The sequence below is a fragment of the Canis lupus genome, chromosome X, assembly GCF_011100685.1.
Source record: "Canis lupus familiaris isolate Mischka breed German Shepherd chromosome X, alternate assembly UU_Cfam_GSD_1.0, whole genome shotgun sequence".
NCBI classification, from domain to species: Eukaryota; Metazoa; Chordata; class Mammalia; order Carnivora; family Canidae; genus Canis; species Canis lupus.
In genome coordinates this window covers 39,031,232-39,054,574 of record NC_049260.1, presented here as the reverse complement: position 1 = coordinate 39,054,574, position 23,343 = coordinate 39,031,232, and the positions used below count along the sequence as shown (strand labels likewise).

At 37.1% G+C, this 23,343-nt stretch overlaps 1 protein-coding gene across 2 annotated transcripts in view; it reads right to left on the bottom strand.

Annotated features, from left to right (window-relative positions):
- Nucleotides 1-23,343, bottom strand: part of KDM6A (lysine demethylase 6A) — a 213,940-nt gene that overhangs the window by 106,090 nt on the left and 84,507 nt on the right. For both annotated transcript variants that reach the window (NM_001197185.1, NM_001197186.1), the window contains exon 5: nucleotides 7,576-7,634. In NM_001197185.1, the coding sequence (NP_001184114.1) occupies nucleotides 7,576-7,634 (59 nt within the window). The remainder of the gene's footprint in view (nucleotides 1-7,575; nucleotides 7,635-23,343) is intronic.

The following is a 23,343-nucleotide window of genomic DNA, read 5'->3' as shown; positions in this document are numbered from 1 at the left end:
GATACTTTTATACCAGGTAAAACTACTTACTTACAGAAGAGAAGGCTGGGATCTATGTTTTAGATACCTTTTTAAGTGGGTGGGTGTGTATGTGTTTTATTTTCTGATGTGTACAGGTAGAAGAGGGGAGTCAAAGACCTGACAGAAAAGAATTGGTGTAAATTACCATTTTCATACAAAGGCAGCTTTCTGTTTTTCTCAGACTTCAAGTTACTCATCTGCGTGTTAAGAGGCTCTCTTTGTACTTTTCTCAAAGCTTTCTAATAGGAGGAGGTACAGGGCAGCCTCTGTTATTCTCCTGGTCATGATTAGTGCTACCACCTTCTACTAATAAAAGAGGCAATTGTTGGGGGCTGGGGGTTAGCATATAAAAGGTTAGGAAGAGAACAACTGCAGGTGTAAATGAGGCCAATTAAAACATGATACAATTGAGAAAGGGTATGCAGAGGTTTGGGGAAGCTTTTCGGCTAAGAGCAATTTTTTATTTCTTGATCCAAATGATACTTATGGATGTTTATCTTACAAATAATATGTTAAGCTGTATACTTCTGTTTATACATTTTTAAGCATGTTATATTCTGTAATAATAAAAATTGAGGATAATGCTTCATAAAATCCTAATGAACCTTAACTTATGAGATGGGTCAGAAAACTCTCTTGTGGAATGGTCAGAACTAAGCGATGTCCACACATGCCAATAAAAAATCCAGGCAGGCCTGAGTCAAAAATATGAACAAAAAAGAAAGGAAGTAGAAGACAGCAAAGAAAAGAGAAAAAAGAAGCTAAGAAAGAAAAACTGTCTAAGGAAAGGCATGTGAAAGAAGCAGTGAGGAGAACACAGAGTGTCAGTAGCAAACCCTTGGGAGAAATTATTTCCTACTCTTAGTTTCTATTTCTGGCCCTCCCTCTAAATCCTAAATTTGTAGATGTGTTTTACTCCATAGGTACGTTTGGTGCAGACATCTTATCCAAGTAGTTCACAATGTCACACAAGTGCAAAGAAACATAGGTTTAGGAACGCCTGGGTGGCTCAGCGGTTGAGAGTCTGCCTTTGGCTCAGAGTGTGATCCTAGGGTCTGGGATGGAGTCCTGAATTGGGCTCCCATAGGGAGCCTACTACTTCTCTCTCTACCTATGTCTCCACCTCTCTCTGTGTATCTCTCATGAATAAACAAATAAAATCTTTAAAAAATAAAAAAAGAAACAGGTTTATTTTAACAAGTTTTCTATATATGTTAACACACTGAGAATTAAAAAAAAAAATTCAACCTATATGCAAAAACACATGTTCCAACATACTAGTCTGGGCTACCCTATATTTATTCCTTAAGGACTACTGAAAGTGCCCATGAGGGGCACCTGGGTGACACAGTTGGTTAAACGTCTGACTCTTGAATTTGGCTCAATTCGTGATCTCAGGGTTGTGAGATCAAGCCCTGTACTGGGCTATGTGCCCAGGTTAGGGTCGGCTTAAGACACTCTCTCCCTCTGCCCCTTGGCCCCCTTCCACAGCTTGCTCCCTCTCTCTCTCTCAAATAAATAAATAAATATTTTTTTTTAAAGTGCCCATGAGATGGTGAGGCCAATATATATCAAATCATCAAGTTCTTCTCATCGTTGTTTCAAAGTATTCCTCAAATTCATTACCTTGCAGATCGAATCTTCAATATCTCATGACTAGATTACTGAAATAGATAGGCTCTTTTAAGAACTACCTTTGCTCTGCTCTGGCATACCTATGTCTCCTCAAACATGTGGTTCCTGTAATAGCCTACTGACCACGATACTCTAAGTTAATCTCTATGTAGCATTTAAGATCTGTAAACAGTACCCAGTACCTATTAAAATCTATTCCCAGTTATGACCCAACACTGTTCGTCCTCAGCTGTGACCTGGCTATTTCAGGAATTTCTTTATGCAAATACTGGCCCTCCTGACTTCACTGCTTCTCCTCAGAAGTCTCCTGATCTGAAATATTTTCATTCTTCTACTTTACCCTAAACCCACTATTACCTGAAAGACTGACCACCCAAACTCAACACCAACTATTTTTTACTTAGTGTTAACCAGCTGTTAGGTCCACTTTATAATCAAATCATTTTATTCTCTGTGTAGTGGTGTACACTATCTCCAGTTTTTCCAAATGGCCTATTCCTTGAGGTCCACACTCCTCTTTTATATTTAATTGTCTAAATAACATAGAAAATGGTTAACTTTAATAGATGTTTACTAATGCCATCACTTTTATAGTTGGTTGACTGGGCTTCTCGTAGGGGCAGGACAGCAATGTTCCACAGTCTACATACTGAGCTCCTCTCGTCTAACAAAATATATCTAGGTTCATTTTCATTTCCATTTCTAAACTTTTTACCCATCTTTCCAGTGTGCTTCCTCAGTTTTTCCCCACATTAGGGGGAAAAAGGGAAAAAAGTGTGTGCCTGTGTGTGTGTGTGTGTGTGTGTGTGTGTGTGTGTGAGGAAAATAGGTACCATTCAGACTACATTCTAATTTTGGTCATTTTACCACGTGCTTATCTCACCAAATTGCATGTAGCCAGAGCATGATCTCGGCACCACAAACTAGACTAAAAACATCAACACATATAAATTCTGCTTACCTCAGGATTCTGATGACACAGAATTTTAGAACATAAGAAATAGCTACCCAAAACTATAAAATATTTTCATGATACAATGCCTGGAAAGGTTTATAATTTTCAAATATTAAAGCATATTCTCTAGCAATAATTTTAATAATTTTGGTGATAAAAACACTACATTTTTGGATTTTGAGAAAAAAATGCCAATAATAATTATGCACAGCATAATTTGTTTCTAGAAAGTCATTAAAAAGAAGAGCTTCCTCAGGACTTTACCAACCTGTAGTAAAAATAATGATACTAACTAAACGTCCGTAGCAGTTTCAGTACATTTGGAAAGAGACATAATAAAATTTTTAACTTTTTTTAAGGCTAATATAGCTGAGTCCAGAGATTTCCCTCAGGGATATCTGAAGGGATAAATGGTCTAATACCACAACATTTGATACTAATAAAAGAGAGAATATTCTAACTCTAAATCAGTAATAGCATGTAGACACACAAGACACAGATAATTCCATACATACATGTTAGGAAATATAGAGGTTCCTTTTAAATGTGACAAATGAAAGATTTGATGAAGTAATCAAAGAAACAGGTATGGCAGGAATTTTAACAGGTGGAGATCGTAGGCGAAGGCAGACCAAACACAGTAAATGGCACAAAATTACATAGGTAAAAAAATGCTCAATATGGGGTGCCTGGGTGGCTCTGTTGGTAAAGCATTTGCCTTCGGCTCAGATCATGCATGATCCCAGGTCAAGCCCCACGTCAGGCTCCTTGCTCCATGAGGAGCCTGCCTCTCCCTCTTTCTCTGTCTCTGTCTGCCTCTCTCTCTCTCTCTCATGAATAAATAAATAAAATCTTTTTTAAAAATGCTCAATACGTTTTCAAGGAAATGTTAATACAGTGTGACTGACAGAAAAAAAATGTATTTAGGGGAACAGTAGGCTAGAAGGATCTTTTGAGGCTGAACCAGAGAGGACCTTAAATGTGAGGGTAATTTAGAAATAACACACAAGGGTTCTTCATATTACCATTTGCTAGTGTGTTACTTCATTGCTTTTTTTGCTCTTTCTAGTCAGTCTTCATTTCATCATCCCAGACAGTGAAAGATATTTTTTCCTTCCCTTCTTGCAAAGATGTATGTTTTTATTCATAATTTCCCTGAAGCTTAATTAGCCCAACCCTTCCAAATTCTCTCTGGCAATCTATGTGTCACTGGTAAGCATAACTTTACCAAAACTGCCTTAGTTAAATGCTGGTTTTGTCAAAACAGAAGCGTACATAATAAACAACACATGTTAACATGAACTGTTTCATTTTAATGGAACTAAAACTTTTCATCTAAGAGCATTATTTTGTATTATGATAGCTCAAAAATATTTATTAAATATTAAGTTTTTGCCAGACTCCATGTTAGACAAGCCTCAGGATCAATGGTGGCAGCACAAGGACATGAGGTTTATTTGCACCCAAAGTGGTCACCACAATGGAGAACTGAGATTCCTACACTTTTAAAGTACACTTGTGATTGGTACAGTGCTTGAGGAATTAATCCTTAAAAAAAAGTCACTTGTAATGTGTTAATACTTCTATGTTTCTAATCTCACCTCCACCTCCTTCCCCTAACCCTTTTTAATGTCAACAATAATCACTCTATTTCCTTACAGGCCTATCAATTAGATTTGGGAGCTTAATTTCCAAAATCCTATGACTCTAGCACAGAATTAGGTTATCTCTTAGATTTGCCACCATAGGACCCTTCTGATACTGATCAATGGGAATACAAAAGGTTGCAGGTTAGAAAGAGAAGACTGATAAGCATTTTGAGATGGATATATTTAGAAGTATGGCTGTAAGCTGTAGTAATTTATTACTGTATTGCATTTCAATTCCTCTCAAACAAGGATACAGGTTTCTCACTATAAGGCAAGAAAAAACTCAGTTCAAGGCACTCCTAGCAATGTGCCACCTTCATGAGCAAGAACAAGTGAAGGCATGGGCATGCATTCATGCACCTGTAAAAAATTGGCTTTATAAAAGACTGGTTCTAGCATTCTGATGTACGTATTTTACCTTGTACTTCTATGTCATTCTCCTTTTGGATATCTTTTTAACTCTGGTCCCACATTACAAAGTAGGATCAACAGCAAAATTGCTAAGTCCAATGAGGATGTTACAGTTGCTCTACTACTTTCTGACCTGGGCTCCTCTAAGAGAATGCAACTGAAAACTGGAAAAACTGACCAAACAACTGATCTAGAAATTAACCAATAAAATCAACTCCAAAAGAAACAATGGGCAGAATATGGCAAGAAACAAGGCAAACAAGTTAGCAGATAAAACTGTACTTAGTAAAATTGTTCTCAGTAATATTAAGTCACCATCACCAACCCCAACATACGTTGGTCACACACATTATCATCAAATACTTAATCTAACAAATGCCAACAGGCACCATTACCAAGTACCAAATTTTACTTAAATTACAAATATACTAAAGATAAAGCATCCTGAGACATCCTAGGCAGATCCTTAGAGTTGACAATACAAAAAAGGGCATAATACATTCTTCTCTAGAAACATTTTGTCAACATATCCTAAAATTTCATGTAAATAATTTCAGAGAAAAGAAAAATGCCTGATCTCAGCAATTAACAGTTACTTAAAATAAAACCAAATAAAACATACAGTTTTAATCTAAGAAGTTTCTAACACTTAAGGCTGCACTCTGAAACTCACCAAGCAACTACTCCATGCTTTCTAATTCTGTATCTGTTCAAGAAATAAGATAAGTTAAAGGTTCGGGCACAAGAATTTGTGAAAAAAAACATCTGACCAGCAAGAGAGAAAACACACAGCTAGGATGGATTCAGACAGGGTGTGAAATATGTCGTTTTAGGAAGCAGCTAGAGATGAAACTTAAGATGTGAGAAATGGTGGTGACCAGGACATGATCGCAGACTAGAGGGCATTTGTTAATGCAGACATTGCATTGTCCTTGCATCATTCAGTTTCATTTCTTAGGTCAACTGAAGGATACAAAAATCATATATAGATAAGGAGTCCTTGATACAATGTTCCACAGCTGCAAGTCCCCTGAGTAGACATGGTCATGTACTTCTTAAAGTAATCCAATTTTGAACTGATGATGGTTTCACTTCATTACTGATTTTACATCTGTATCTACAATCTACAGGGAGCTCATAAGTTATCACAGGTAGGTGAAAAAATGCTGGTGTGTGGTACACGTGTCCATTCCTAAACTGTAAAGTTCCTTGTCTCACGTTTCATCTAAATTATTTCTGGCTAGCCATAAAGAATGTAAAACAACGTGCCCAGGAGAACAACTGCGAAAATGGATTAAAAAAATATCTGTCAATCTTCAAACCTATTAACAGTGTAATAGAAAAAACATTAGATTGGGGAATCTGAGCATAATCTCGCTTCTGCCACTAAATAGTTACATAATATTCAGTTACACACCTGGCTTTCGTCATCTACAAAATTAAGGAAATAAACTAAGTTATCTCTAAAACTACTTCTGGTTCTAGAAGTTTAGAATTGTGTTTTCTATGAATAGGATCTTCAAGAAACTAAGACTATTTTAAAACAGTCCTACTCTATCCTTGGTTTTAAATATGGTGCTCCACAGTAACGGATAATTTAAGAGAAAAAAATTACAAAGCTTCTTTATAAAGATCAATTAAAGTTTTGTACAGTTTGCATAAGTGATCTGAATGATTATAATACTCTATATATACACACAGGTATTCTCTAACAATGCAGTGCTGCCACAGATGATCAAAACCCAACAGAACCAAGAGCAAAGACATAAGAAAAGACATATAGAAAAAGTCATCCAAGTCTACAGTTTCATCTTTAGGGAAACCATACTGAATCATTGCCAATGCATATTTAAAAGCTCTGTGATAAATACCCAGGGCACCCAACAGGTACATGACAGGATTATAACCTTTGGCCAAAACCTTCCTTTGGACTCTCACAGCATTCACTCAGGTTAAAATTATGGAGAACAGAAGGGACTCTGACCAAACCAGAGATGTTTCAAATAAAAAATGTCTGGATAGGGCTTTTTGGTTTACAAAATATGCATTATCTCATCTGATCATCAAAACTCTGCAAAGTAGAAAAGACAAGTGACTACAATGCACTTAAAAAGAAAAAAAAAAAAATCACACACACACACACACACACACACACACACACACACACGGGGAAACAGACCTAGGGAGTCTATTTAACTCAAGATCAAATTAAGTGACAGTGCAGAGACCAGGTTATCTATCTTCCAACTCAAATTCTATTATGTTATTTCCATTGAAGAACACTATTACCTTGTCTTGTAAACAAGAAAAACAATAACGGGACGAAGGCCTTAACAACAGGGCCCTACACTTTACAGTTTATAAAATCTTATATATTCCTATCATATTTAATCTCTGACTCTGAAGTACCATTATTCCTATTTTATAAATGAGAGAATCAAGAGCTTGTAATCTGGTACCTAATTACTAGAAACTGGAAAATACTAATGCACACATGCATATATATTGGCCTATGTGTGTTGGGGAGGTGGAGCAACCAATCTTGTATTTTCCAGTTTCTAGTAACGAGGCTTAGTGACATTAAAATATCTTGTATTGGGCAGCCCGGGTGGCTCGGTGGTTTAACGCCACCTTCAGCCTAGGGCATGATCCTGAAGACCCGGGATCGAGTCCCATGTGAGGCTCCCTGCATGGAGCCTGCTTCTCCCTCTGCCTGTGTCTCTGTCTCTCTCTTGCTCTGTGTCTCGAATAAATGAATGAATGAATGAATGAATGAATGAATGAAAATCTTTTAAAAATAAAAAAATAAAATATCTTGTATTTATTATACATACACACACAATATCAAACAAAACAAGCCATTTACTAGAAATAACAGGAGTTATTAGTTTTATGTCAACTTACCAGTGAAATGCATTGTAATGGAAGTAGACCAAACCAAGACCATATAAAAAGGCAGCATTCTGTAAATAAAAGGAAAAAGAGACTTTTAGGAAAAGCATTCTCTAATGCAATGTTGTTATTAATATACAGTATCCAAGGTGTTTTAAGTCATTAAAACTATCCTGTATTACAATATATTTACAATATATTTTTAGAACACCAAAATAACAGTGATGAGTCAGCAGATGGCACATAATCCAATCAAGTTGGAGAAATTCTTTGGTTTCTTTTTAATCAAACCTGCTCTGAAATAAAAAAATAAAAATAAAAATAAATTGTCAGCAGAATTACATGGGCATATGTAAAATAAAAACCTATTATTCAGGGAAAAGAAAATGCTTGGATTATACTATCCCATTCTCACTTGCTTGCATCTGTATTTTTTTTCTCTGGTTCTTTGTTCCTTTATGTTCAGGGGCTGCCAGGAAGGTAGTTAGAATTCAAAAGAAATGCACAATATAAACCTAGAAGAAATTTTGATATTAAAAAAAACATACACACACACACACAGGCTAAAATGACACCTAGCCATTAACATTTGAAGGTTTAGCATCAGTGATTCCTGGGCACCTGAGTGGCTCAGTTGGCTAAGCATCCAACTCTTGATATCAGCTCAGGTCATGATCTCAGGATCATGAGACCCAGCCACGTTGGGCTCCCTGGTTAGTGGGGAGTCTACTTGAGATTTTCTTTAAAAAATAAAAAGTAACTACACAAAAGTGAACCCTTTTGTAGTACAAATCAGAAAGATAGCTTATCCAGACTCATTTGGACCTCTGGCCTCCAAATAGGAAATAGCTAGCTACTCTCCCCTTTTCTAAAAAGGACCAATGTTTGAGTATCTATTACATGTTTTACCAATACATAAGCAAATCTGTTTTAATAAACCTTACCTGTTTAAAAATAATAATAAAGCTTTCACAGTAATCCTTGTAAAGACATTTCTACAAACCTATATTCTAAATCCTGAAAATTTTAGACTCTTAATAAAATGCTTCTTGCCATACAGTCTTAGGCTGTATTTCCCCAGAAGCACAACCTGAGACAGAAGGTTTTAAGTATAAGTAGTTTATTCAGGAAGGTGGCCTAGGAAATACCAGTAAGGGAATGGAGAAGTGAGGCAGGGAAGGGAGTAACACCAATAAAGGATGCAGTAATGGCTGGTTATACAGCTAGGACTCAATTCTGCTGGGGATCTCTAGACAGTATGGAACATTCCTAAATCATCTTGCCCTGGGTGTGAGGGACTAGAGTACTTATCCCACAACTGCTATCAGTCACAAGTTATAGAGAAAAAGAATTAGTGATGTTTAAAGTATAAACAAAAGTGTAAACAGCTGAGTGACTTTTTGGCCTGGAACTGGGTTCTTTTTTGTTGTTGTTTTCTAAAAAACACCAAACTGTGCTTTAGAATTATATTGTGCACTTCCTCTGAATTTCAAGTACCTTTCTGGAAACACTGAAAAATGTTTCTTAAGTACATCTTAAAATGTAATAAATATAAAGTTTTAATTTCATTAAATCCTCATTACTCCCCTCCAAATTTCCAAATGAGAAAATTATATGCTACAAGAGTATTCGCAGATGTGGGGATTCACAAAGGTCTCAAACAACATCTATTTCAAAAGTTTGTATTTTTACAATTTTTAAAAAATTTATTTGGAACTGGTTTTAATCAGGATCATTCCTTTACCACCCCATCCCCCACTCCCTGAAATAAGTTGAGTAGTAAACTCTCAAGGATTAAACAAGCCAAAGTGATTAAAACATACTTCCTCTGCTTTCAAGAAGTATGCAACCTAGTCTGTGCAGGTGATGGCAAATGGGGAGAACAGTGTTGTTAAGAATACGGGAGTAGTTAATTCAGAGTCATGAAGTGTTCAACCCAGAAAGTCTAGATTTGAAAGACAACTATCTTCTTATATGAGGGAAATGGCAGGGAAGGGAGCCCAGTTGAATAGCAGATTAACATCTTTCACCAATTTAATTACCCAGAGAAGGTGGTGTGGGGTGTGGTGGAAATATGAGTTTACTGAGTGGAATTTCTGCTTCCAAGAAACACCTGGCATTCTCTCAACATCCTTACTTTGTTCATAGCCTATCATTCCCACTCTAGAAAATTTTACCCTATCCCTGCCACCTTATAAATTCCACCAATTATTTAAGATCCACTTTAAATGGCATCTTCCCCCATGAAGCTCTGCTGCTCCTCCTACCTCAAACCAAAAGTAATCTTTCCAGCCTCTAAATCTGTCCTCCACACAATGTCTCTATCCTACATTATTAATAGTAAGAACTTAATTTAATGCAAAATGCTAATAACATCATTTCTTTTCTTTTCTTTTTCTATTTATTTATGAGAGAGAGAGAGAGAGAGAGAGAGAGAGAGAGAGAGAGAGAGAGAGGCAGGCAGAGACACAGAGGGAAAAGCAGGCTCCATGCAGGAAGCCCGACATGGGACTCGATCCTGTGTCTCCAGGATCAGGACCTGGGCTGAAGGTGGCGCTAAACTGCTGAGCCACCCGGGCTGCCTACATCATTTCTTTTTGAAGGTTCTAACAACCCTATGAGGTGGTGGAGGGCTTCCTTTATAGAATAAAGAAACAAGGATAAGAAAGATTAAACAACTTGCTCAAAAAGACAGGTACTAAGTAGCGGACATAGGAACCGAATCTAGGCCTGCCTCCAGAGTTCACTCTCAACTACTGTACCTTTGTTATTTGTGTACTAACTAAACCCCATCTCATCAGACAAAAATGCCACAAAGGCAGGAGTGCTAATCATGTGCGTATCCCGTTATTACCTAGCACAGTGCCTTCTACACAGAGACACCCAAAGGTTTAGTAAATTGAATCACCCAGTATTTAAGCTAAGTTATCAAACTCAGCTCCATAGATGACACAGAATTAGTATGAGGAACAGTTCTTATTAACCAAAAGCTTACATATATCGGCAAGGAATTAAATCTCAATTTTCCATAACAGTAAACAATGTAATTCAAACATTTATTGAGCATCTATTATGAGTCATAGCAGAATTATCAACACTGAGAAGACAGTAGTGAGCAGACAAAAATTCCTACCTCAATGAATTTACAATTTAATGACAAAAGATTATGAAATTAAGTGTATACAATATATTCCAAGCTACAACCATTTAAGAGTTAATGAACTATAATAAGGACTAGGAAAAGAGGTAGTACTTGGGTACTGTTCTCAAGGATAGCTAAAAGGAGAAGGAAAAACAAGACATCTCAGCCAGGGAAACATCTCTGGAAACCATAACCTGGAGGTATGAATAGCTATATGCTCTTAAATAAACAAATTCCCTCCCAATGTACAAGGCCACCACAAATGCCAATAGCATCCCCACTGAGAAACATGGGTCTATGCAAAAGGATGACCTGAGCAAAGCACTGATATGGAAATTAATTTAATTACAATGTAGTCATTCTTCAACCTATACTATGAGGACTTAGGGGAGTAACTTTATGGGAACGTACTATTTAAAAAATATATTCCTGCTTCAGTACAAATCCTTAGAGGTTAGAGTATACATACCAGGAGTCAGCAAACTATGGCACATGAGTGAAATCCAGCCAGGCACCTGTTTTTGTAAATTTTACTGGAACATAGCTACACCCACCCATTTACTTGTCTATGGCTGCTTCCAGCAACAGAGAGACTACCAAACTTACAAAGCCTAAAATATGTACTAACTGGCCTTTTCCAAAAGAAGTTTGCCAACCTCTGATCTAGATTGTATTACAGTACCCATCACAACCCCAAATTAAGAAACTATAACTTGATAAGATTGCTATCAATTTATACTGAAGGTTCTTATACTGTGTCTACAGTAAAGTTATTGTCACAGATGTGGCTCATTAAGCTAGCAGTTTACCAATACCAGAGTCCATAGTAGTGTTTTCACTAATCCCCAACACAGCTCTTAAACTCCTAAGTGCCCTGCTCCCTAATCAGAGCTCCAGGGCTAGATGTGAGAGGGGAGCATTCTGCAGTCCTGTGGAGTTGAGACACTATAACCTTTATTCTTTCCATCTGTTCCTTAGCTTCTCTCAGTTTCCCCAGACTACTTCCAAAGTGAAGGGAAGGGCACTGAGGGTTATACTTCCATTTTCACGAGCATACTTATGTAAAAGTGGATTGGAAAACAAGAGTAACAAGGTTGGCAATGTGACACAGTTATAGCCAGTGAGACAAGCAGATTTCTAACCTTGGGGTTTCTAAGAAAGCTGCTGCTTTCTATGCATAAATGTTTCCTTTCCTCCTATTCTTCCTTCTGTTACTATGTTATAGTCCCCAGAGTAATGAAGGTATTAATAGCCCACCAAAGTGGTATCAAAATTACTTTACCCTGAAAACATCTAAACAATCAGCAGCCACAGAAATAAACATCTAAACTAAGCAGAACATCAGAAAATACAGCTGCTAATGACTCCCCTCCAAGCGAGTTTACTGATAGGGAAAATACCCTCAGCACAGGAAGCATGAATTCAACTGCCAATCAGCATCAAAAGCTATGTTGGGGACAGCATCAAAGAGTCCAACAGAACCTTCCCTACCTTCCCAATAAAGCCCTAACCCTGCCACCTAGTTTTCTTAAGTTCAATAGAACATTCCATACTTTCCCAATGAAGTCTTAAAACTCCTGTTGTGTTAATAAGTTTATATATAAACCTTTATCTCTGGTGACTGAGGGAGTTACTCCTTATGAAGTAACTCCAGCATGTACATCTGAACAAATTTGGTCTTTTCTCCTATTAATCTACTGTCAGATAATTTGTAGACCATTCCCCTGACCTAAGTTGTAAGAGGAAAAAGTATTTCCTCCAACAGTGACAAGCAGCAACCCTATGTAAAAATCAGACTAGGCAGGGACTGGAGTGGCAGACATAAACATATCATGACTTTAAGATTTTATTTATTTATTTAGAGAGAGAGCATGTTTACCCACAAGTGGGGGGGGGGGGGCGCACAGGCAAAGTGGAGGGAGAGGGAGAAAATCTTGAGCAGACTCCATGCTGAGCTCAGAGCCCACCTCTTGACCTGAGCCAAAATCAAGAGTCAGAGGCTAACCCAACTAAGCCAACCAGGCACCCTCCCATATCATGATTTTAAAGGAAAACATGTTTCAGGGGCTCCTGGGTGGCTCATCAGTTAAGTGTGGGGCTCTTGGTTGAGGCTCAGGTCATGATCTCAGTCAGGGTCAAGGGATTTAGCCTTGTGGGCTCCTAGCTCAGCGTGGATTCTGCTCAAGATCCTCCCTCTCCATTCAGTTCTGCCCCTCCCCCAACTCATGCTAGCACTCTCCCTCAAATAAATAAAACATTAAAAAAAAGAAAAAGGAAAATGTGTTTTAAACACAGGAGAGTGACAGTAAATTTAAGATCAGAACACTGCCCCTCCCTCCCTCCTTGAGGCCACAGCTATTTTCTATTTACCTCGGTTTGGCTTTTTTCAGGAAAGGTTAGACCTAGCATCCTCCAAGCATGCAACAATAAGCAGCAACAGTAAAAAGGCAGCTGTTTCCCAGACAAAGGGAGGTTGAGATTAACAAAAGAGAGTATTAGTTAAGTTAATATTTAAACTTCTAAAAACTTCTTTAGACAAGACCAAAGCTAAAGCTAATCATTTTGGGCAACTAAGCGGGTTCTAAATGATGAAATCATCAAAATCATTGTTAAAATATGTAATCTTTGGATAGAGTAACAATTTGATTGTAGCACCACCAACATCCCATAGTCCAGTAATAACTTTTGAAGATAATTATGTTTTTATACAAGGATATCATTAAGAAATAAAATCAAGCCAAACTAATAGAAAAATATCAAGTTTCTTAATCTTATTCTTCTCTGATACTAATCCCACATAGCTAATGATACACAATGGGAACATAAAATCTGTTATTCATCCAATCTGAGGACCAAAAGAGGGGATGGGGAGGTTGAAGGCATTCCAAAGCTCTAGGAACAAATCTCCAAATGCCTTCTGGTTACCTCCACCTGTTGTATATACTACAAATACCTGAAACTCCACAAATCTTAGATTGAAGAGGAGTCTAACAATGTTCTAATGGTACTGAAGATTTTAGAAAGCGGTAACAATCTCACCAGTTAAGCATGACAAAAGTAGTCCTATTTTTGTTTTTATTTCCTTCCCACCAATAAACCACATTCATTCATAAAACTCATTTTACAACCTAAAAGCCTCTGAATCAATCCCCTTTCCATTCTTAATGCCTTTCTCTAGGTAATTTAGGACCTCAATTTTGTCTATCTGGCCTCTTGCAATAGTTTCCTAAATCCTCTCCCAAATTCTAACCTCCTCCACTATTTCCCCCCTTTCAATTACCTTCCATATCACTGCTAATGAGCTTTCAAAAACTGTAACATGACATTGTTCTGTCTGAAATTCTTCCCAAGAGTCACTACAATCTCCTGTGACTTAGAGGGGTTTCATTTTATGAACCCTTACTCAATCTCCCCGATCTCACAGCCCTCACTTCAATCAGGACAAATAATATGGACATTAATGAATAAAATATGGTCTTACACATTTCTGTGATTTTTTTTTCATTTCTGTGATTTTAAACATGTTTGCTTCCTCTGCTGAAAAAGCATATGCTATCTTTCCTTCAACTGACTTCTCAATCTGGCAAATTCCTTTTTGTCCCTTAACACATCACTCACCTCTTCTTTCTTGAAGTATTATCTGACATTCCCAAACCCAAAGAGAGTCAGGTTTTCTGATACATGTCCCAAATGAATATCCATGTATATTACAAATATGCTACTTATCACCTCCACTAGAATATGAGTCTAAATGGTAGAGATAGAACCCAATTCATGTTTTGATCCCTACCACAAAGTAAATACATATAAAGTTATTTAGGAAAGGTGTGCTGCTAAATAAATCAATCTCTTGCAGCCGTCAATAACCTATTACACATTTTTTCATCAAAGAATTTAATACTTTGTTAAATTCAATTTATACTGAGTCACTTCCTTAACATGGACACTTAAAAGGGTTTTCCCAGTTATAATAATATAGTACAGGAGGTTGCTAAAGCTCGTTATATCCATCATGTTCAAAATTATAGCATTAGATAAGTTTTACTTCCAAAACCTATGCATAGTATTGCATAGTGATCAAAAAATCAGGCTGTAGAGACCATCAAACTTGGGTTAGAACTCCAGTTAAGACTCATTAAATAAAAAAAAAATTTAAAAAAATTTAAAAAAAGACTCATTAAATAAGTTAATTAGTAACTTAGTCTCAGTTTCATAGGGTTGGTTTGAGGAATTAAATAAGATCATACACGTAAAATACTACCTGGCACTTGAGATGTTTAGAAGAAGTAACAGAGACAATGTATCTAACACCTCCAAAAAGTTATCTGGCGCATGATAAGTGTTCGATAGATAAAGCATGATATATAAAATTCTTGATAGGGCAGCCCCGGTGGCGCAGCGGTTTGGCGCCGCCTGCAGCCCAGGGTGTGATCCTGGAGAACCAGGATCGAGTCCCACATCAGGCTCCCTGCATAGAGCCTGCTTCTCCCTCTGTCTGTGTCTCTGCCCCTCTCTCTATGCCTATGAATAAATAAATAAAATCTTTAAAAAAATAAAATAAAATAAAATAAAATAAAATAAAATAAAATAAAATAAAATAAAATATAAAATTCTTGATAACACTCACATGCTATAAGAAAACCTTGCACATTCAAAATAAGAGGACTTATAAATAAAAGTGAGTTATGGACGAGACTACTCAAAACCTATGCAACATTTGAGCTTGCTGGCAGAGACGGTAAAGTGTCCAACTCTTGGTTTTGGCTCAGGTCCTAATCTCAGGATCCTGGGATTGAGCCCCAATTCCAGCTCCATACCCAGGATGGAGTCTGCTTAGGATTTTCTCTCCTGCTCCCTCTGCCCCTTACTTCTGTACTCATTCTCTCTAAAAGTAAGTAAGTCTTTAAAAACAACAACAACAACACCTATACAACACTATAACCAGATTTCAACAATAGTAACTGGTATCTGGAGATAGGCTGAACCATTCAAGTGAGAAGGCTCAGCATGGTCATAGGTTGCCATAAGTTGGTATTAAATAGGAACAAAACAGGGGTGCCTGGGTGTCTCAGTCAGTTCAGTGTCTGCCTTTGGCTCAGGTCATGATCCTGGGGTCAAGACCTGAATTAGGCTGCCTGCTCAGTGGGGAGTCTGCTTCTCCCTCTACCCCTCCTCTCCTGCACATATGCACTCTAATAAATAAATAAAATCTTATAAAAATGAACAAAATGAAGCTGGAATGCTGGCAACCCTTTAATTAGAGCAGAACTGGCAAGTACTAAAAATAGCTGAGAGCTGTGTATATGCAAGACTGGGAATAAGCCTTTCTAAGGAAGAAGATGCAGGTACTCATTTTTAATTTTCTTAAAATCTAGACTACAGCACTCCTGCTACTACTACAAGCAGCCAAGCTGAGAGCTTTGTTCTTTCCTAAGAAGGTTGTAATTATATTCCCATTATCTAGACAAAAATTTAAGTGAAACAATAAGACTTTCAGGTCAAACAAACATAATTATAATTCCCTTAGCCAATAACATGAGTTAATTTGTATCATGAGTACAGTCTATTTTGCAACATGTACCTTCTCTTACTGTTTTCTATTCTCTTATGATCAGACAGAATAAAGACCTTTCTCAGCCTCCTTTGCAGCTACGAATATTCATATTACTACATTTCCGCCAGTGAGGTATGTATGAAGGGATGTGTATGATCACAGGATTCTCTTAAAGGAAAGGGCTGTTGCCCACTGCTTCTTCCGCTGACCAGCTCCTCAGAATGCAGAACCACCTTCAAGGCATCATATAAAGAAAACCCAAGAAAGCAAAAATATAGACCAATTCCAATTTTGAACAAAAATGTAAAGATAGGGCAGCTCGGGTGGCTCAGCGGTTTAGCGTATGCCTTCAGTCCAGGGCGTGATCCTGGAGTCCTGGGATTGAGTCCCACATCGGGCTCCCTGCATGGAGCTTGTTTCTCCCCCTTCCTGTGTCTCTGCCTCTGTGTGTGTCTCTCATGAATAAATAAAATCTTAAAAAAAAAAAAAAAAAAGTAAAGATACTGGGGCATCTGGGTGGCTCAGTCAGTTGAGCTTCTAGACTCTCCACTCTCAGTTTCAGCTCAGGTCAGGATCTTAGGGCTCAGCAGGATTCTGTTGTGATTCTCTCCCTCTGCCTCCCAACCCTCTCCACCCCCCCCCCCAACCCCCGTCGCCCCTACTTGAGCTTGCTCTCTCCCTTTCTCACTCTCTCAAATAAGAATCTTAAAAAAAAAAAAAAGTAAAGATATTACATGTTAGTGATCCCAATCTAGAAATACCTAACAATGATAAAAACTTACTACCAATTTGAAGTTATCTCAAAAATACAAGACTGGTTTAAAGAGAAAAAAATATAAAACTATCTCAGTGGATGCAGAATAAACATCTGCATACAAAAGAAGTGAAACAACAAATGTACTCTGTCACCTCTTTCAATCAATCCTGTCCTGGCACAATAACAGGCGAAAAGATCAAAAGAATTGGAAGAAACAAAATTACCATTAATTATAAAGGCAGGATAGTCTACATAGAAAATCCAAAGTAACGTAGTCAAATTAGACAAATTAGTAAAAGTTAGTGAAACTGCTTGATAAATTTAACATATAAAAGCCAACTGCAGTTCTATATATCAGCAGAGATCTTTAAAAAAAATTAAAAGGACATTTATAATAGCAATAAAGCTGTAAAATATACTTTATAATATGCACAAGAACTTCATGGAAAAATTATAGAATTTTATGGAGAAAGATAGTAGTCTCTTTACAATGAGAGTTTGTTGTTTGTTTGTTTTCAGATACAAAGCCAATGCAATTTCAATCAATCCCTGGAAGTCATTGTGCTTGATTTAACTTTAGGACTCTTGATTTCCAGCAATATAGAAACTGACTAAAGGTGCACCTGGGTGGCTCAGTGATTGAGCGTCTGCCTTTGGCTCAGTTCAAGATCCCAAGATCCTGGGAGCGAGTCCCACATCAGGCTCCCTGCAGGGAGCCTGCTTCTCCCTCTGCCTGTGTCTCTGCCTCTCTCTTTGTGTCTCTCATGAATAAGTAAATAAGACAGACAGACAGACAGACAAACTGACTAGGTACTGAACAAGTAGTGAAACAAATCTAAGCCTCCAGATCTGTGCTACCTGTTGTAAAACCATTTACCATCTATCTGGCCCTTGCCTTTCTTTTCCCACTTTGAGTCCTACACCAATAATCCCAGGCTCTTAAAACAAGAGTCCACAAACTAGCCAGTCAAATTTTTTCTTTAAAGCCCAAGAGCTAAAAATAATAAAGCCTAATACATTTACTATTTTGTTCTCTTAAGAAAGCTTTTGGACTTCTGCTCTAGACGAAAAACTTGATAGAGTTCCCTAAACACTTAGTGTCCTTTCATGTGCTGGCTCAGTTATCCTCTTGGAAAGCTTCTCCAGGTGTCCTAGCTGGAAAACTCCCATTAATCCCTCCCTCAAATTGCAACTTCTCTGTGGAGTCTTTCTAATCCCCAGATTTTCCCATACCTTTTACTCAAAGACACACACTTCTGCCTCCCTCATGGCCCTCCACATCTCCAATATATCATTTACCAAAAACATGCTTATGTGTGTCTCCCTTCACAAGAATATGGGCAACTTGAGAGCAGGAACTATCTTACTTATCCCTGTATTGCCAACAAAGCCCCTGTCAATGAATGTGAAATCCAATTAGTGACTGACGTAACTAGAGAGTAAAAGTCACTGAGAAGTCTGAAGATGAGCACAGATTCCACTAGTTCTCTAGTTTCTGCAACTTTTAATCAATGGTTCTTTTAGACAAGCATACTACCATAATTCAAAAGCTATTCTTTCTTTTCTTAAATTCAAGTGGGAAAAGAAAGGGAGAGAGTAAGTTTTGTGTATTTTAAAAGTTTACAGTTAAAAATATATCAGAATTGTTTAATAAAGTACATTTAAGAGAAGTCATCAGGAAGCAACAGAACTTTCCATTTTAACATGTGGCTTACCGTGTCCCATCCGTACATAGCAGCATTAACAGCATACATACATTTTTACTACTACCTTTCTACGTCATGTTATAAACCATAACAGTAATTTCTAAATTTTCCTGATTCATAAAAGACCTTAGGTTTTGCTGCTATTGTTGAAGGGGATCAGAACATGGTACTCCAAAGTATTCCACTTGGCATAAGAATTACTTTGAGCTGAAGGCATCTGAGTTCCTCCAATCACTCATACATTAAAAGCAGAGCCTCCTAAAAGAACCCAAGTGTCGTAGTAAACTCCCTCCCAGAGAGCAACTCTGACTTTGTCACAAGACTATCATATCTCCCATCTATTCTAAGGGCTCATTTATCTTCCAAAAAAAAACTGTTTTCCTGTAAGTGCCCTTTTCTCCCTCTCATCACCTACTAAGTTGGTATATAGCTCCAAATTCTAGCCACCCTTGGGGTTACTCATCACGGAGTTCTCCCACAGGTATATGCATTGCATGTGTAAACAATTTTTTTCCCTCCTGTTAATCTGTTTTAAGTAATTCACAGGCCCTAGCCATGAACCTAAGTAGTCAGAAGAGTTTCTCTCCCACATTTTTTTAATTATGCCATGTCTACATGGTAAACAGAGTTGTGTAAGTAAGCTTTTGTTTTATTATCATCTAGCATTACAAAGATATTTATTATAATCACTAACAGTCAACATGTAGCATGTAGCATGTAGCATGTAGCATGACAGAATAGTCACGAAACTGGCAAATTTTCACTACTTCCAAAACGACTCATTTGTACTGAACTAGGTAAGAGAAAGTATCTCTCGAGAAATAAAATTTTTAATTACATAATAAACTCTGAGTTTTGAAATGTTAAACAAAAATTAAGATTTAATCATGGATTACAGATCAATGATACCTAATTGTCCATTCTGAATTCCAAAAGGCTCTGACAAAAATTAAAGTTTATCATATATCAGCCACTAAAATTCTCTGGAGAGGAAAACCCTGACAGAAGTCTTTAATATAACCAATCATGGGACGCCTAAGTGGCTCGATGGTTGAGTGTCTGCCTTCAGCTCAGGTGGTGATCCTGGGGTCCTGGGATTGAGTTCCTCATCAGGCTCCCTGCAGGGAGCCTGCTTCTCCCTCTGCCTATGTCTCTCTGCCTTTCTCTGTGTGTCTCTCATGAATAAATAAATAAAATCTTTTAAAAATAATAATAATATAACCAATCATACTATCAATGCAGAGATGTAAATATATTGTCACAGGTGATATTATGTAATACAGTAATGCATTATCATCTTTCTGAAATCCAAAGGAAAAAAAAAGCCATTCAACTCTATACAATTCTGAATGCAAGAATTTCAGATCAAGAACTGAAGCCCTGTAGAATGATGAATCACTTTACTTTTTTAAGATCTAATTATAGAGGACAGGTTTGAAGAGATGTGGTTTGAGAAAAGATGCACAACTAAAACTCAGGAGATAATTATCTCAGTCACATTTTAAAAAAATCATATATTCCTCAATTTACAATATACCCTGTGGGTATAAATCACACAAAATTAGCAGAACTATAAATATAAAAAATTAAACCTAAAAATCACTATCATGAATACTGATCACCACTGGGTAAATACTATTGGCTCACAAATAATAATGTTGTATTTCTTATTGATGATTAGAAAATAGAAATTAAAGTAAGTCGCATTCATGTTTTTAAGTGACAAAGTCTGGTACAAGTTCTTGAATCCTGAGAGAACCAAAATGTCTACCCCCACACTTAGCCTGGACCCGAGAACCTAAACCACATTTGAAAGTCTATGTTAACATGACTTTGCTAGTCATCCGCTTTCATTAGCATTACTTTACTTATCCATGTCTCCTGCCCAGGCACATAGTCTGTCCATTATTATAGTAACCAAGTTTTCAATGAAAAGCATCAATAATAGTTTGAGGCCTAAGATTCTTTGAATCCCTTAACTCAAATTCCTTGCCTTGCCATAACCACCATTTATGGACTGTTAGATTTGTGGAGGTTCCTTCCCAATCAAGCTCCCAAATTGAAAGATCTGTCTTAAAACAAAGTCTGAATTTTCAATCAATTCTGGTCTTACCTTCTCCCCTAGGATACCAACAAAGCTTTGTAGAGGTGGTATTCTCCTTTAACATGGTAAGCAATAAACCCAGGTTTGTGTTCTTGGTATTTGGGGAGTTAGCTTTTGACACTTGGGAGGATCTCAAATTGCCGGTTAAGAACTCTGATAAAACTACCAATGATAAATTAATTTGATGGCTAATTAGTATTTCATGTATTGGGCATTCCACCATTATGTTCTCTTATTATTAAAAATATCTACAGTAAGTTTTTAAATAATAAATTTTATACTAAGTTTTCCTTGTTATAGGTAAGATTAGAGGGGAGTTCCATTGCTGGCAATGGTAGACTTATCTGTTTTGGACTTAAATTCTAATTCCCTCTTCTATCCAAGTTATTATAGCTAGAAAACATAAGTAAATAAATACATATATACATACATACATAAATACCTGCTTTCAGGCATCAGACAACTATCAGGGCATCAAGAACTTGCAAAGTTATAATCAGTAACAGCCAAAATTCATTAAAAACCAAATGCCCTTCAACAATAAAATGAATAAATTGTGGCATGTTCATATACTGAAATATTATACAGCAATGAAAACAAACTACTGCAATATACAACTACAGGGATGAATGTAACATACAGTACTGACTGAAAGAAGATACACTTAAAAAATATGCTGCAGAATTACATTTTTATTAAGTTCAAAAGCAAGCAAAAATGGTATCAATACATTATCACACTACTGCTTCCAATGAAGGCTAATAAGTAAGATAATACTGGAGAAGACCTTCCTGGAGATAGTAACTATAAACTCTGGTGTACAGAATTTATAGTACATAAAATACAGCAGCTAATGAAAGGCACTGAAGAGTAAACAGAAACAGGCAGATTCTGGTGGAAAGACATGGTAGTCTGAATAGTGGCCCCCAAAATGTTTATATCCTAAATCCCCAAACTGAGAATATTTACCTTACATGGCAAAAGATAATTTTCATTTGTGATTAAATGAAGGATCATTAGATGGGAAGATTATCCTGAATTATCCAGGTTAGACCAGATGTAATGACAAGAGTCCTTAAGAAGGAGGCAAGAAAGCTAAAGGCCAAAGAAGGCAATATGGGGGAAAAAATGCAGTAAGATACAGGGCCATGAGCCAAAACAATGTGGGCAAACTTCAGAAGCTGGAAAAGGCAAACAGATTCTCCAATAGATCTTTCAGAAGGAACTGGCCCTACTGACAACCCAATTCCCCTAAGACTCAATTGGGACTCTTTCAAAACTGTAGGATAATTAAATTCGTGTTTTTAACCACTAAATTTGTGGTAATTTGTTAAGACAGCAACAGGAAACTCATATAAAAAGCCATGCTTAAAGGAGGAAAGCTGTATGGGCTGAGTTCCGTTTTCCCAGCTATTAACTTGGTGCCAGGCATAGCACATGTGAGTGAGTCACTAGTAGAAAAGGCAGTCTTTCTAATATAGAAAACCTGAAGACTGGAACCAGGAGAAATCACATCCCACTAAATTAAGGGAACTTCCAGAAAAGAAAGAGCTACAGAATTCTAAATTCTGTCTATCCACGTCTGACTGACTCCTGTATGCAAGTTACAGACTTAATAGCTAAGACAAAAGAACTAAAGTGATACTTAGGTTGCCACCCAAAGGAAGTGAGTTTGCAGTTCTAGTCCAATAAAGATAACTGCCTGATAAAAGAGAAAGGGAGGAGAGGGACCTCGGTAGAAGAAAATAATACAACCAAGGGTTAGCATAATTTTCATAATATCCATGCCCAACACAAAATTACACAACTTACAAAGATCTAGGAAAACAGAACACATTCTCAAGAAAGAAGAAAATCAACTGAAGCCAAACCCAAAATGATAAAGATGCTAGAAAATGGCAGACGAGGGGCACTTGGGTGGCTCAGTCAGTTAAGTGTCTGCCTTCTGCTCAGGTCAGGATCCCGGGGTCCTGGAATCAAGCCCTGCATCAGGTTCCTTGCTCAGTGGGGAGCCCGCTTCTCCCTCTGCCTCTGCAGCTCCCTTTTCCCCCTGCTTGTGCGCACACACACTCTCAATAAATAAAATCTTAAAAAAAAATTTTTTTTTAAATCTAAGGATTTTACAGTTGCTAGTCTAACAATCATCAACAAAACATGCTCATAATTAAAAAGGAAGTCTCAAGAAAGAGAAATAATAAAAAAAGAACCTAATGGAAAATCTATAACTGAAAAATAGAATATCTGAAATAAAGCTCAATGGATTGAACTAATAAATAAAAAGAAAACAACAAAGGAAAAAAAGAATAAACTTCAAAATAGAAAAATTATCCATGTGAAGAGCACAGAGAAAAAGAAAAAATAAGAGCCTCTCAGGGACATTTATATAAAAACAAATTATCTAACCTACATGGAACTGGATCCCCAGAAGAAAAGGAAAGAGAATGAACAAAAAATAACTTGAAGAAATAACAACAAAAATTTCCCTTACTTAATGCAAATTCAAAATGCTCCAACAAG